The sequence below is a fragment of the Cotesia typhae genome, unplaced genomic scaffold (assembly GCF_013202065.1).
Source record: "Cotesia typhae breed Kobodo isofemale line unplaced genomic scaffold, CoteBio_Ctyphae contig_5, whole genome shotgun sequence".
Classification (NCBI taxonomy): domain Eukaryota; kingdom Metazoa; phylum Arthropoda; class Insecta; order Hymenoptera; family Braconidae; genus Cotesia; species Cotesia typhae.
Window position 1 is genome coordinate 4,379,994 of NW_027423757.1, and position 16,363 is coordinate 4,396,356.

Genomic DNA, 16,363 nt, shown 5'->3' on the forward strand with positions numbered 1-16,363 from the left:
ATATATATATATATAAAATAAAAACTACTGTCAAAAGGCCAAATTAATAAATAAATAAATTAAAAAAAAAAAACCAATAGACGCCTTCGTATCCGGATGATCGAACGGCATCTATTCACTAACCTGCCGTATTTGTATGGGGCTCAGTCACTCATACGGTTCATCCGGGTTTGCTGTATGATTGTCACATTTACGGCAGATTGGCGATAATAATAATAATAATATATCACATTTGTTAATCTGACCAAACTGTAATACTGTAATACTTGCTGTTGCTATAAAAGATAGACGAATAATAAGCTATGAACAATCTACGTATAATAAATGAATATATGTGCTATAACAACTTATTTTATATTTTTGTTATTTATTATTAATTATAAACCATGTAATTCCTATTTTATTTTCTTCTAGTTTATATTTATTTAACTTAATTTGTTCATTTTTTATTAAAATTAAACAACCGAATTTTTTTTTTTTATAAAAAATTATCTTCATTTATAATTAAAATAAATATCTAAGTATATATTTAGAAGTATACAGTTACGTTAGTTATTTTTAAATTTTAAATTACACTATCGATATTTTAAAAAGTGGAGAAATTCATGGTTCGATTCTACTACTAGATAATTCTGGACAAAAGAAAACTCTGTACAATAGGGATCGAGCATCTAGATTTTTATACGTACCAAAACTTTCACATCATAAGTATTTGACACACTTGTTTGAGGCACGACTTTAGCGGTTATGACACTTGTAAAATTATTTTGTTTTTCAACTACACCATAAACATGATTAGAGTTAAATAATTTTTTCCCTTTTTCATCATTTTGGCCACGTATAATATTATTGACAACTGGTTGAAAACCATATTTTATTATTTTTTCCATTATTTATAAATATTTTATGTTGTTTATAATGAATGTTTTGATCCCACTATCTTTGGCAAAAGAACACTAGAGAGCGCTTACTTCGACAGTAGTGCTGCCTCTATATTTCACGCACGATCCCTCATTTAGTCACGAAGTAATTACTAAACTACGTTAGTCTTCACTGAATATAATTACTTGGTTGAAGGTTGATTTCTCTAGTTCTTTTTCGAAAAACACGTGAAAATTTTTCTTAGTTAAAATATTCGATATTTTGAATTTTATTTTAACAAACATCCAGAAAACGGCAATAATTTCTTCTCACGTTTAAAGAAAATAGGTAAGTCATTTTTACTTCACTTATTATTCATTATATCTTCTTTAAGTTAATCGATTCCAATAAAAAAAGAAGAGAATATGATTTCATATGTTGCTAAAAAGCGGTTTTTTTTAAGTTTTTTTAATTACAAAAAAAAATTAAAAAATAAACATACTAAGACATTTATTTATTTTCTTTTGATTAGTAAAACTTTTCTTCTTATTTCGTTTCCTTGAATTTTTATAATGCAACTTTTTAATTTATTTAAAAAAATATTAATATCTAAAAAAAAAATAATTTCCTGAAATTTATCTTTAGTTAATTGAAAAATAATATGTTAGATATCATTAGCAGTGACTAACATATACTGAAATCTATTTTTGTTTATAAATTTTGTACTGTTTACTCACTGATAGATAAGAATAAAATTTTTTTAAGTAATCTAGTTTGAATATACACGCAACTATTTTTTAGATATTATTATTATTATTATTATTATTATTATTATTATTATTATTATTATTATTATTATTATTATTATTATTATTAATAATATTATTATTATTCCGATGGTGAAGTAAATTAGAACATTAATTATATGGAAAAATGTATACCTTAAAGATAAGTAATACATTACGCCGTTTTTACAAAAAAATAATATAATTTATTTTATTTTATAAATATTAAATAATTTTTATTTTATTTTGAATTTTAGGTTTTGGAAATGAAAGCCAGTTGGTTGTGCCTGCTGTTCTTTATTACATCATCGTGGGCTGCTCAGTGTCCTGGAAGTTTGCACTGTCTGGAGCATGAAGTTTCTTCAGCAAAATCACTTCACGTTTACTATGGTATCATTGATGAAGATAACTTTTATAAATCACTTATCGATGACAAAGATGATGCTGAGATAATAACAAAAATGATAAAATATTGGCCAAAAAAGTCTGAATTTTTGAAAAATAAAACAATTTTGGGAGCTACTTTTATACAGTGTCAATTTACTGAGCCAACTGCTGTAAGTGATGCCATCAGAAGAATATTTGACCATTTAAATATCACGAAATTAAAAATTGAATCTTCGTCATTTGGCAAAGAATTGTCATCAGTATTTAACGATGGATATAATTCGCCAATTAAAAAAGAGTATCTGAAAGATTTCACAAATCTCCAGGAAATTTCATTGAATGACAATGACATGCTGTACGTCGATGATTTTTTCGAGGGTTTTGTTAATTTGAAGAAAGTTTCTTTGACAAACAGTGGAATGGCGAATATTGCTCCTAAAATATTGGAACCTTTATTAAACTTAGAGTACCTCGACTTGTCTGACAATTATTTTTCAACTCTAAGTTCAACTTTACTCCGCAAAAATAGTAGATTAGAATCATTTTTAATGACAAACAATGGTCAGTTTATTCCATCATTTCCTAGTGGATTTTTTAAAAATTTGATTAACTTGAAAGAAATCTATTTAACTAATAGTAAAATCATGCAACTGACTGGTGATTTATTCGAAAAAACTACTGGATTGAGAAAGTTGGATCTCTCAAAAAATCATCTTTTTTATATTCCACCAAAACTATTTCAAGACTGCGACAGTTTGGAATTTTTGAACCTCAGCTCAAATTTTTTATCCAGTGATCGTTTTCTTTCCGACAAAGCGTTTATAGAATTAAATAGCTTAGAGAATTTGGATCTGTCACATAACAAAATCAGATCACTTAACAGGTAATCATTTAAACAACCAATTAAATTTTCAAAAATTGTGCATACATAGAAAGAAAGAAAGAAAGTCTTGAGTCAAGCGTAAATTTTCTTAAATCAAGAAAATCTTAAGGAAAATTGAAAATTTCTTGAATGAAATTAAATTTTTTTAAGCCAGGAAAATTTCTTCTAAATTTTTTTTTCTGTGTACATACTAATTTTTATTTTTTTATTTACTTACAGTAATCTTTTGACTGGGTTGTTTTCACTCAAATTTTTGGACATGAGCCACAACGACATGACAACCATTGATCCTCGAGCATTTTACAGTTTGAATAAACTCCAAAGGGTTGATTTTTCTCACAATTTTTTGACGCTTGAATCCGACAAATTTATGAATGAATTCGGTCCAATTTCACCATTTCACTTCGTCCAAAAATCAGTACAATACATAAATCTGGCTCATAATAATATCACCGAAATATTTCGAGATTGGACATGGGCGACCAACCTCCGCGAGCTAGATCTCAGTTATAATTACATAACTTCTTTAAAGGTAAATTTAATCATTATCTACAAATTTTTTTCTTATTATTTAGTTATTTTATCTTTATAATAATTTATTTTATAATTGCAGGCATCAGATCTCGATTTTTTGAGCGCCACTAAGCTGGATTTATCTTCAAATAAAATAGAAGAAATTCAATTTGGCGAATTAGAAGTCAGGTTTGATTGTCAGGACTCTGTTCGTGCGAAAATTGATGACAATCCACTGCTGTGTGACTGTAACACGTACAATTTCCTGATGTTATTAGCCAATAAAGTTTATTCGTCACACATCCTTGAGCCGACAATCACAAAAGAATTAAATTGTGATGAGAAGAACAAGACCGAAGAAAGTTCTATTTGTACCCCCACAAACTATTCTTTAGTTACAATTGGAACTTGTCCACCCAGGTGCGCTTGTAAAATTAGACCAGAGGATCAATCATTTTTAGTCGACTGTTCATATCGAGGATTCCTAGAAATACCAAGCAATATTGAATGGATCTCCGGGGCTAATCTAGAACTTGATTTCACAGGCAATTATATATCATCAATCCAGCCAGATCTAATCAGATTTGACGAAATTACAGTGCTGAAGTTAGCAGACAACAAAATTGATGAAATTCCTACAAATATGCCATTTAATTCGCTAAAAGAATTATATTTAGACAATAATTTAATATCTAAAGTCAATGACACAGTTTTGGATAAACTACAAGCTTCAAAAGTGCTAAAAAATCTTACTTTGCATGACAATCAATGGAAATTTGACTGTGAATCATTGAATTTGTTTAGTTTTATAAAAAAGATGCAAATCAAGATTCCTGAATTGGAAAAAGTAACATTTGGTGAAGTACCTATTTCTGAGATTACTAAAAATAAATTATGTCCGGTATATTTGACTTGGATTTTCGTAGTTGTAATTGCACTACTTAGTCTAGGAATGATCGTTGGTATTCTTGTATTACTTTACAATCTTTATAACTACGAAATAAAAGTTTGGCTGTACGCTGGTGAATGGTGTCTGTCATTGGTAACTGAAGAAGAAATGGACAAAGATAAAATCTACGATGCTTTTATAAGTTTTTCATACAAAGATGAAGAATTTATAGTCACTGAATTGGTTCCCAAGCTTGAACAAAGACCTAATCCACTGAAGATTTGTGTTAATTACCATAATTGGATCGGGGGAGAGTGGGTTCCTCAGCAAATCTCCGAATCTATAAATGTCTCTCAACGAACAATTATTGTTCTTTCGCCTAATTATTTAGACAGTGTTTGGGGTATAATAGAGTTCAGCGCAGCGCATAATCAAGCACTCAACGAAGACCGTGCAAGAGTCATTATTATTTTGTACGGCGATATCCAGCCATCTGATATCACTGATCCGGAGTTGAAGAAGTTTCTGAAAATGAACACTTGCATCAAATGGGGTGATCCATCATTCTGGGAAAAATTAGATTATGCTCTACTGCGCTTTAAAAGGATAAAGCGAAAACGAAAAAATAGGCGTCGGATTTATCGTCCAGTTTTGCCGACTATCAGTGAAGAAAAAATATCTATTGGAAATTCATCCTCTGAAAGTATAGAAAAATCTATCACTGAAAGTTATACTTACTATATATAATTGTAATCATAAATTAATAATATTATTATTTTTATCGCTACGATCTAAATTATTTTGTACGAATTTTTTTTTTTTTTTTTTTTTTTTTTTGACGAACTGTTGGGAAAAACTACTGTATTATATTAATAAAATTATTTAACAATTTTTTATAAAAATTTTACGTATTAAAATTTTTGTAAGTTTTATAAAAATAAAAAATAATTTTTAATAAGAATTAAATATATTGCTAGTAAAAAATTTGAGATAATTAAATAAAAAAAAAAAAAAAAGTAGTAAATAATATCAATTACTTGTTTCTAATTGTTTATTCACTTAAAATTGTAATTATCTAAAGCTTTATTCTACCCAAATAGATTATAATAAATCCTAAAGATTCATTAAACACACTAAAGTATAAGTAGCCGATATATTTCTATTTTTTTCGATTTTTTCAGAGAGTATGCTCAAGGACATATTAAGAAATAACACTTTTGATATTCTAAAATATCACTTTTGTGAGCCACTTTTGTGTTAAACTTTTTTAACACCTTATAAATAGGCTAAATTATTATTAATTCTAAAAATCTTAGCCAAAGAATTTTTTTTAATGTGCAATTATCTAAAAAAAAAAGTCCACTCCATTTTTGATTGATTTATAAGACTTGCAACTAGCTAACACACGGAGAGTAGGACGTTCGAGTCCAAAACTCCCAAAATTACGGTTTTATTTGCCTTTCTATTTTTTTTTTTAAACATTTTTGAACTTTATACTAATAGTTCCTCCAAAAGTTATGCGTCACTCAAGCTCTTTTGCACTTACACCTTTTTATTCTTTATTGTCCTTTGCTATAATTTAAAAGTACATTTATCTTTTTGAGATAAATCAACAGTAAAATACATTCTTTCCACTTTTCAGCTAAATTTTTTCTTCATTCTATTTGACGCCGGGATAATTACTAATGCCATTTACTTCTGTAATCCAATAGTACACGTATATTTTCTATTATTTTCGAGGATAAAGGTTTTTGAAATGATTCATTGTAAACTTGGGCGTCCCTTAAGTCTCGGTACCTCAGGTAGTCAAAAGTACTTTGTTTAAAATTTAGTTTTAAGTTGTTTTCAATTTATGTCGACGCCTCATTGCCAGCTTTATGAGTGTTGGGACTCGGAAGTTCGAGAATTTAAATAGTGAGTTTAGTAAAATTCTCAGTCGAAATCGAATCACTTTCGCTAGCACTACTCATTTTGGTTACGCTCATTTTATAATAATATTTTTGCATACCTGAGAAGTTTATTTACTGTTAAGTTTGTAATAAATTATAATTTTATCTCATCGATTTAAAATTTTATTAATTTAATATTTTAAGTAAGTTAATAATTTTTAATTTTCCTTATAATTATTTTCTTATTGAAGGACTTCATGTGTTAATATCTTCATAAAATTTCAAATTTATTTTTAAAGAGTCATTAGCTATAAAATTAAATGTTTTATTGTTTTATTACATTAATTTAATACAAAGTTTATCAAAAATGTTACTTTTTCAAAAAAAATCTATTTGTATCTATGACAATTTTTTTTTAAATTTATTTTAACATTTCCAAAAATTCAAATTATTTAAATAAAATTTTTTATTATCAGAAAAAATAATTATGAATATGTGCATTAAAATTTTTCAAATATAAATATCTATGTATATTTTACGTTTATATTCCCTTTTAACAAAAATTGAAATCAAAAACTTAAAAATTACCATACTTAATTATTTTTTAACACAATTGTTTAAGAGTTTAAAGAGATATGATAAATTTTATTAATTTTTTTATTTGATAGATTATATACCTATTTATATGAAAATTCGTACGGAAAAATAATCCAGTCTCAAAAAAATGATAAATACTATTAATATCTCATACATCAATAAAATAAGAAGTAAATAAAAGTGTCAAAGTTTAAAATAGTGTTTTGATAACAGACAGAAAAATACGTTTTAAGTTAGTAAAGCTATAATTAAACCAGCCGATAAGTTTTCTAAGAGAAGATAAGATTAAGAGAAGATACTAAATTTCTAATTAAAAAATAAATGAGAAAGTAATTACTTGGATAATCTAAACAAGTTGTTACCGTAAAAACAAAAATAAAATCGTAGTAGAAATGTCACTTATGTTGAATTAATCCTTGGGAATTTCCGTGAAATCTTGTAAATCTACTTTTCGAATATTTAAAACTCACGGACTATTATCACATTAAACGTATTTTTTTTTTCATTTTTGATATATTTATTGTCAGGGTTACTCATATCAGCAGAGATATGATTGTATATATATAATATAATAGTTTTGTTTTCATTTTAAGTATAATAATCATAAAATGTTAAATTTTAACGATGTGACGTGGTTGAAATTTCTTAATTGCAGTCTTTATTATTAGTACTGATTTTTTTATCAAAAGCATTAATGTGATACTTTACTTAATAAATCATTTATTTTTATGGCGACTCACACTATACTTGTATCATAGTTTATTTTTTTACCCGACGATTAATTATTATTCATGTTTTTTCAATCAACTAAACTCTCGATCAATTATTTTCAGATTTTATAACCATGACTGTCAGCTTAAAGTTATTGCTGACCTTACTTTTTATCACCTCTCCAGCCTGGACTGCCAGTTGTCCAGGAAGCGAAAATTGTCAGATATGCAAAGTTGCTGCTAACGATATTTACTACCTGCATTATGGCATAATTGAAAATCTAGATTTGTCTTCTATATTTCATGGACCTGAAACTGCTATAATAAACTGCAAAAATCCCTCGAATAAATCAGATTTGTCTGATCTGAACTATTACGCTGATTTCAAACATACAATTAAATTTGTAACTATCACTAATGTCAATGTAGTGACAGTACCATCCAATTTATTTTCAAAAGCATTTAATTTAGAATATTTGGATTTGTCACAAAATAAAATAACATTCATTTCGAATGAATTATTCAACGATTGTACGAATTTAAATAGTTTAAATCTTAGTTCTAATGACCTTTCGACCGTGAGTTTCAAATCTGACCAAGCTTTTCCAGGATTACAAAAATTGGAGTATCTTGATTTATCCAACAACATGATATCATCACTTGACAAGTAATGACGCAAAAAAATATCACTTTTTTAAATAATTAGTTGGCTATAAAGAATCGAAAAATCGACATTATTAATACTTTTAAAAATATGAATTTAATACTTTAAGTAATATATTTTTAATATTTAAAAAAAAATTTTTTTTTTAATATCAAACTTCAAGTTCAATACGCTAAAAAAATGCATTTTTCTTATATTTTTCATGAAAATTTAATTTAAAATCAAATGAGAGCTGTTTCATAGACAAAAAAAATAAAATTCTTGCACCAAGAGAATTTTAAGGAAAACAAAAGTTATTTTGGAGCAAGAAGAAATTTTCAATCTTCCTTAGTATTTGCTTGAGCCAAGACAATTTACCGTCCAGTCAAGAATTTTTTTTTAGTGTACATTTTTTTCTAAAAAAACATGAAAAAATGAAAAAAAAAAAAAAAAAAAAAGTTATGATATTATAAACTAAAAATTTTTTAATTTCGACTTTTAATGAATAATTTTACGATAATGCATATATTTTTCAATAATCTTGTATTTTTTTCATTTCGTGTATTAAAAATAGATTAATTAAGAAAAAAAATTTTCTCATCTATTTTTAATTTTTATGGCAAAAAATATGTGTAGCCTTACTTCAGCATAATTACCAAATTATTTACATTACTTTTCTAATAATTAATTTTACTTTATAGAAATATTCTCTCTGGACTTTCATCATTGCGTTATTTGGATATGAGTCGCAACAACATGAAAACTATTCATCGTCAAGCATTTCTTGGTCTATCAAATCTCAAAACTATAGACTTTTCTTACAACGCTCTTACATTGAAGGAAAATAATATTCTTAACTTCGAGTATGGACCATTGTCACCATTCCACCATTCTCAACAAACTTTGGAAGAGATAAACCTTGCTTACAACAATATTGACGAAATTTTTGGAGATTGGATCTTTGCAGCTAGATTAAAAATTCTGAATTTGAGTCACAATCACTTTAGTGTTATTGAGGTAAAGTAAAATTTATAAATTCATCATTATTATATTTTTAAAATCAAAAATCTGTTATTAAATTTTTTCATTAATAATTTTAGGACACAGAAATGCAGTTTCTGTCAAATAAAATTAATGTAGATTTATCTTCCAACGGCGTAAAAAAAATAAACTACGGACAAGTGGAACTTTTAGATGAATATTCTGTTGGTGACATTGTTGTGAATATTGAGAATAATCCGGTCCAATGTGGCTGCGAGATGTCCAAAATGGCTCTATTTTTAGAATTAAAGTATCCCAAAGTTGATAAAAGATTTATCAGTTCAGCAATTGATAAATTCAAGTGCGGCAAACAGAATAAGGTCCCTAATTCTGTATGCAAATTAGATCATTCTTTGGAAACTATGATTGGAGCGTGTCCTTCTCGTTGTAATTGTATTATTAATCCAGAGAAGAAATCCATATTTGTGAATTGCTCCTATCGTGGCCTCGATGAAGCACCAGCGACAATTCCTTGGTTCGCGGGAGCGAATGTCGAAGTGAATTTAACTGGGAACCACTTAACAAAAATTCCGTCGAGAAATCAAAAAGGATACGAGCATATAACTGTTCTCGCATTGTCGCATAACAAAATTTCTAAAATTCCAATAGATATGCCATTGGAGAATTTAGAAAAATTATACCTGGACAACAATGAATTAGTAAGAATTAATTATGAAGTACTGGACGTACTGCGTACGTCAACGAAAATAAAAAATCTCAGTTTACATGGGAATAAATTAAAGTGTAATTGTCACGCACGTAATTTAACCGTCTTAATTCAGATGATGGATCAGAAAATTCCTGAATTAAGAAATGTTACTTGTTATGGCTATGATTTACCTATTTATACAATCAATTTAAATAGGCTTTGTTCTGCAACACGTTATTGGATTCTTATCCTATGTATAATCATCGGTATCTTGGGATTTATCGGTGGAATCATTTTAACGCTATATTTGATTAAAAGAAATAGACATAATAACAGAAGAAAAACCATTTATGATAACAAACATGGTGTAAAATCTATTTTTGTTGTGTAAAAACAAAATTATTATTTATTATGATTAGGATTAAATAAAAAATGTATATATTTTTAAGATATAATTATTTTTTATTTGTATTTATGCATCAGATGAATTTACTATAGTTATAAAAAATATTATATAGAAATATTTGATAACATTATAATAAATTAAAGTTCAAAATAGTGTAACCGTGTTCTTTATGTTTTAAAAATTATAACTTTTAAAAAATATTTTTCTACACGAAAAGAACAAGATGACACTGGATATCATCCCAGATTATACTGAGGGAAAAAAAAATTGCAGATAGTAGCTAGTATAATCCAGATTACAATGAGTATAATATAGATTATAATTAGTATAATCTAGATTGCAATGAGTATAATTTAGATTATAATGAGTATAATCCAGATATCACTGAGTATAACCTGGGATGATATCCAGTGTCATCTTGTTCTTTCCATGTATATTATTAAGAGAATATGCAAAATTTTGTGGCCAGTATATTTATATGATAAAATGGGTTTTTATGGTTAAATTTGGTATCGTTGAAAAAGTCTTGAATTGAATTTGTGCCTTTTCAAGGTTTCATATCATTTTCACTGATAGTTAATTTATTATGATAAGTATTTAAACTGCATTTGAAAATGCTCTGTCTTTAGATACATAATGAAGAAATGACCTTGTATCTTGTGAACTATGGACATTTTTAAAGATATAAGCTCATCCCGATGTTACCCTCGTCGAGATCTTTTATTCAAGTACCCACATCATTTTTTCATATATTATATATATATATATATATATATATATATATATATATATATATATATATATATATATATATATATATATATATATATGAATATATGATAAATATATCAAAATGCATGTGGGTACTCAAATGAAAGCTCTTGATTAGTGTAACATCAGGATGAGCTTATATCTTTAGAAACGTCAACAGTTAAGAAAGTACAGTGCAATTCAACATAAAATTTTATTTTTTAATAGTTTAGAAGTCACGGCAGTCAGATAGTGACTGTCAAGGTTGCTAGTAATCTATTGATGTATTGATAAGAAGGTAACGACATAGATACCTTGTTAGACCCACTACTTGTCAATTAATATAACACTTTAATTTTAGTTTACCTCAAACTTCTTCTATCAAAACATCTTATGCTGCGGATATTATTTATTATCAAATCTAAATTTTAGTTGCCACAATACTGACCTTGAAAAAATTTTTAATCTATTTTAAAGATGTTCTTGAAGCAAAAAAGTTTTTAGTGGACGTGAAAGAATGAATGAATCGTGTGTAAAAATTGACAACAACAGTAATAAAAAGTTGTTTTATAAATTTAAATCTCGAAATCAAGAACATACAAGATCAGAATTATTTTATAAATCAATAACCATTTAAGTGTGGGTTTACTGATCATTAAAGTTTGGCATTTTATAAACTTTGATACACATATATCGTAATGATGTTCTTATCATTTTCTAATGACACTTTGTTCAACTTCAAACTAATTTTCAAGTACTTATCAATAAGCTACTCTTTATCATATTCTTCAGTTTTAAAAAATAAAACAATAAAAAAAAATAAGTAGAGGTATTGATACAGACTGGATCAAAAAGTAAATTATTTCCATCATACCACAACTTGTGATATAATTTTTAGCATTGCAATTTACGATGTGAGTTATTTTGAATTATATCAATTTTAAAATAGATTTTTAAACGTTACTAAATAATTTTTATTAAATGACCATAGTTGTGATGAGATTTATCAAATCAGTGGATATCTTGCAGCGTACTTCTTTTATATCTATGAGATTATATTTCTATAGTAACTCTGATATCGATTGACGCGTATTACATGTTTATCGTTTAATGTTTATAAGGATAGTTGTGTTGTAAGACAAGAACAAGTCGGTGTATTCAGATTTAGAAAATTGCAAACCCAATGCAGAATCTGATCAACAAACAAAGTTAAATCTGCACTTTTATTTAATCATTCAGTCGAAAAAAAACTTCTTACTGAATTAAATGAATTTATTCATAAATTTTTATAAATGTTAAATTTATGTTGCTTATAAAAAATCTTTAAAAAAAATTTTCACTTATTTTCAGAATCAAAATAATGACTTGGCTTCAATGGTGCCTGGTGCTCAGACTCATCTCATCAAACTGGGCCACTCAATGTCCCAAAGGTGACTTTTGTAAATCATGTGAGATTTTATCACCAGGGGAGTACAGAATAAGTTGTGGAAATAATTTTCCAACTTTCATGATTGACTACAAACCGGAAATTTTCTTAAATATTTATTGCTTGAATGGCGACTTTATTGACTTTGACCTAGGTTCAGTTCGACAAGTTAAGTCAGTTCAATCTCTCTACTTTGAAAATTGCGCTTTCTCTGACACAGTCAGTCTTGGAAAGATTGTAAAAAATATATTTAACGATACTGTGGAAGAATTGAGCTTCGCGACGTGTACGAATTTAGCAACAGTATTGACTCAAGAGAGTTTAAAAGATTTCAAGAAGCTTAGAAGTCTTGATCTGCAAGGGAACAGTCTATCAAATTTAACTAGTGAACCATTCAAGGAACTTCCCAATCTCACGGTGTTAAATTTTGCTATGAACAAATTGAAAGAATTACCACCAAAATTTTTAAACATTCCGAGTCTTAGAAAAATTGAACTCGGTTGGAATAATTTGGAAGTAATTAAACGATCGAACTTTGAAAATCTTGGACATCTCGTTTTTTTAAATTTATGGAAGAACGATATTATCGAAATTAAAGCAAATGCTTTCGACAACATTCGTGATCTTCAATCAATTGATTTACATGGCAACAAATTGACAAGTATACCACAGGGTATTTTTTCAAAGTTATCAAAACTCAAAACGATTAATTTGTCTTTAAATAATTTCACCAATGACTCATTCCCAGAAGATTTGTTCCGTTACAACAACATGCTGGAAACTTTAACAATGACTAGTAATCATCGTAATATTACAACTCTACCAAGTGGATTCTTGAGTAATTTAACAAGCTTAAGAACAATAAATATGGAAAATAATGGATTCCATCAAATACCAGAAGATTTGCTCTGGGGAACAAGAAGCCTTGAAACTTTAAAATTGCAAGATAATTATATTTCAACAATACCACAATATTTCTTCAGAGATTCAAAAAATTTGAAGCTTTTAGACATGAGCGAAAATACAATTGATCATCTACCGGATGATATTTTTAAATCGTTGCGGCAACTTACAAATTTAAATTTAGCCAAAAATCAGATTAAATTTTTAAGCTCGTAAGTAATATTTTGATCATTGAAATTCACATGTCATATCTATCAATATTTTGTCTCGTCTTTAAAACATATTATTTGATTACATTAATTGTTTTTGTCTTTTTTTAGAAATCACCTAACTGGATTGTCATCACTCGAAACTTTGAATATGGAACGAAATAATATGATTCAAATCGATGGGCATGCATTCAAGGACTTGGAAAAATTAAAAGTTGCATTATTCTCTTACAATGAACTCAATTTGACAAACAAAGGCTTGATAGATGAATATGGTTATCGATCACCATTCCATAAATGTGTGTCTACGATAGAAGAGATATATGTCGATCATAATAACATAGTAGATATGTTTCAAGACTGGACTAAAATGACCCATTTGAAGATATTGAACGTATCTCATAACAAAATAATTTATTTACATGTACGTTCTAAATTTAATTTTTTACATGATACGTAACTATTTATTCATTGAGGAGTCTGATGTTAGACGCTCAAATCGATTAGCTGCAAAAAATCACACCTCCTTCAAACTACCTCTTTTCATCACAAGCTACTTGGAAAAATCTTTTTTGGTGACTATGATAAAACTTTGGAAAGAACTCCCACGTGAAACTTTAAATTCGAGTTGCTTCAAAAAAGTCTTCAAAAAAGAAGTTTTTAATTACTTATTAAATCTTGAAAATTAAAATGACGTCTAATAAATAATAAATTTAAATTTAATACATTAAAGATTATGGTAAGGATAAAGTGAGTGTAATTCACAGAATTATTGTGCTGAGTTATTATTTGAATTGGTGATATTAAAATTCTATATTTTATATATTAATTTCCAAGTTTAATTTGATAAATTAATTTTATTCAATACTATATTATGTACTCACAGAAATTGTTTTCTTGTAAAAACTGTATGTACTTTGTAACAGAAATTACCCCTTGGCCTGTGTCTTGGGATAAATAAATAAAATCTAATCTAATCTAACTAAAGATATATTGATGGAATAATTTAATCAAATCATATTTTAATTTTTGTTTCAGGCAAGAGATTTGACATTATCGTCTAAAAAAGCTGAAGTAGATTTGAGATACAATATGATTGAGTCTATTAATATGTATAGAAACGCTTACGAAAATTTAATAGAAAAATATCCTCATGATGCAGTTATAAACATTGGAAATAATCCACTCAAATGTGATTGTCAAATATATGATTTTCTTCAATATTTTGAGGGAGAGCTTTCTTATCAACGTCAAAGATTTAATTTAAAAGTTGACGATTTAAAATGTGACTCACCAAAAAAAATGAAAGGTCTTGCAATAAAAAACTTTAAGTCTAAGAACTTCACCTGCGTCTATCGTGATTCAGAAGTCAATGATGATAAATCCTGTCCAAACAAGTGTGAGTGCACAACAAGACCGTCAGATAAAGCTTTTTTAATGAATTGTTCGTACCGTGAATTAAGAGAACCTCCTCAATCTTTCAATAATCCAGGTCATAACGTCGAAATGGATTTATCAGGAAATTTTTTAAAGACAATGCCTTCACTGAATCAAAAAGGGTATGAAAATATTACAATTTTACGGCTAAACAACAACAATATCAGCAGTATTGACGCTGATAATTTATCAGATACATTAGAAGAATTATATTTGGATAATAATAACATGACTGAATTGGACAGTAAGGTTTGGAAAAAATTGAAGAATTCAACAAAAATCAAACACCTCACTTTGCACGAAAATAACTGGAGATGTGATTGTGAAACTCGAGATTTAATTGATTTTATTCAGCATAAAAGAGTAAAGATTCCGGAATTAGAAAAGGTCCATTGTCATAAAGCTAAGAGACCTATTTTTTCAACTCCTATAGACGAATTTTGTCCATCCGATCTATATTGGTTAATTGGAATTTGCGTTGGCATTGCTTTGTTTGGAATCCTTATTGGAGGAATCTCAGCATTGTACTATCGCTATCAACATGAAATAAAAGTCTGGCTATACGCCCATCAGTGGTGTCTCTGGTTTGTCACCGAATCCGAGCTTGACAAGGACAAAACCTATGATGCATTTATAAGCTTTTCTCACAAAGATGAAGAGTTTATAGTGAACGAATTAGTTCCAAAACTTGAACAAGGACCGAAACCATTCAAAATATGCGTGCATTATCGTGATTGGTTGGTCGGTGAATGGATTCCGCAACAAATTGCGCAATCGGTTAATGAATCACGGCGAACAATCGTTGTTCTCTCACCAAATTTCTTGGAAAGTATATGGGGTAAAATGGAATTCCGTGCAGCCCACAATCAAGCTCTTAGTGACGGTCGAGCTAGAGTTATTGTTATTCTCTACGGCGACATTCAACCATGTGATATTACTGATCCTGAACTCAAAACTTATCTTACTATGAATACCTACGTCCAGTGGGGTGATCCTTGGTTCTGGAACAAATTAAAATATGCTCTTCCTCACTGTAAAATTAAAAAAGCTAAAAAGAATATTGTATTTGAAAACCACCAATCAACTATAAAGAAAGTAGATGAGAAATATACCGAGTCTATATCATAGTTGTCAGTTTTAATCTTAGATCAGTGGAGTTCTCATGACTAATTGTAAAAATTAATTTTATTTAAATATATCAGTATGATTTTTTTTATTATTCAAATTAAATATGATATTTTTTTATTTTTTTTTTTTTTTTTTTTTTTTTCATTGTTTATTTTGAGATCATATAAAGTTGTTAAAGTTACAATTATATTGTAAGGTTTTTATATTTATTAAAAAAAACTTCATTGTTATTTTTTTATGTTAAGTTATATACATTT

The 16,363-nt window shown here is 27.6% G+C and overlaps 2 protein-coding genes across 2 annotated transcripts; both read left to right on the top strand.

The window, feature by feature from the left end:
- Positions 1-1,029: 1,029 nt before the first annotated feature.
- Positions 1,030-16,362, top strand: LOC141530290 (uncharacterized). The gene is made up of 8 exons (XM_074247313.1): positions 1,030-1,209; positions 1,904-2,916; positions 3,136-3,448; positions 3,530-5,059; positions 12,147-12,211; positions 12,354-13,544; positions 13,653-13,965; positions 14,580-16,362. The coding sequence occupies exons 2-8, from the start codon at positions 1,913-1,915 to the stop codon at positions 16,104-16,106; spliced, it is 5,943 nt and encodes a 1,980-aa protein (XP_074103414.1). The 5' UTR covers positions 1,030-1,209; positions 1,904-1,912; the 3' UTR covers positions 16,107-16,362.
- On the top strand, positions 6,189-10,400 carry LOC141530814 (protein toll-like). Its single transcript, XM_074248144.1, has 4 exons — positions 6,189-6,410; positions 7,638-8,181; positions 8,859-9,174; positions 9,258-10,400. The coding sequence occupies exons 2-4, from the start codon at positions 7,649-7,651 to the stop codon at positions 10,236-10,238; spliced, it is 1,830 nt and encodes a 609-aa protein (XP_074104245.1). The 5' UTR covers positions 6,189-6,410; positions 7,638-7,648; the 3' UTR covers positions 10,239-10,400.
- Position 16,363: the final 1 nt, after the last annotated feature.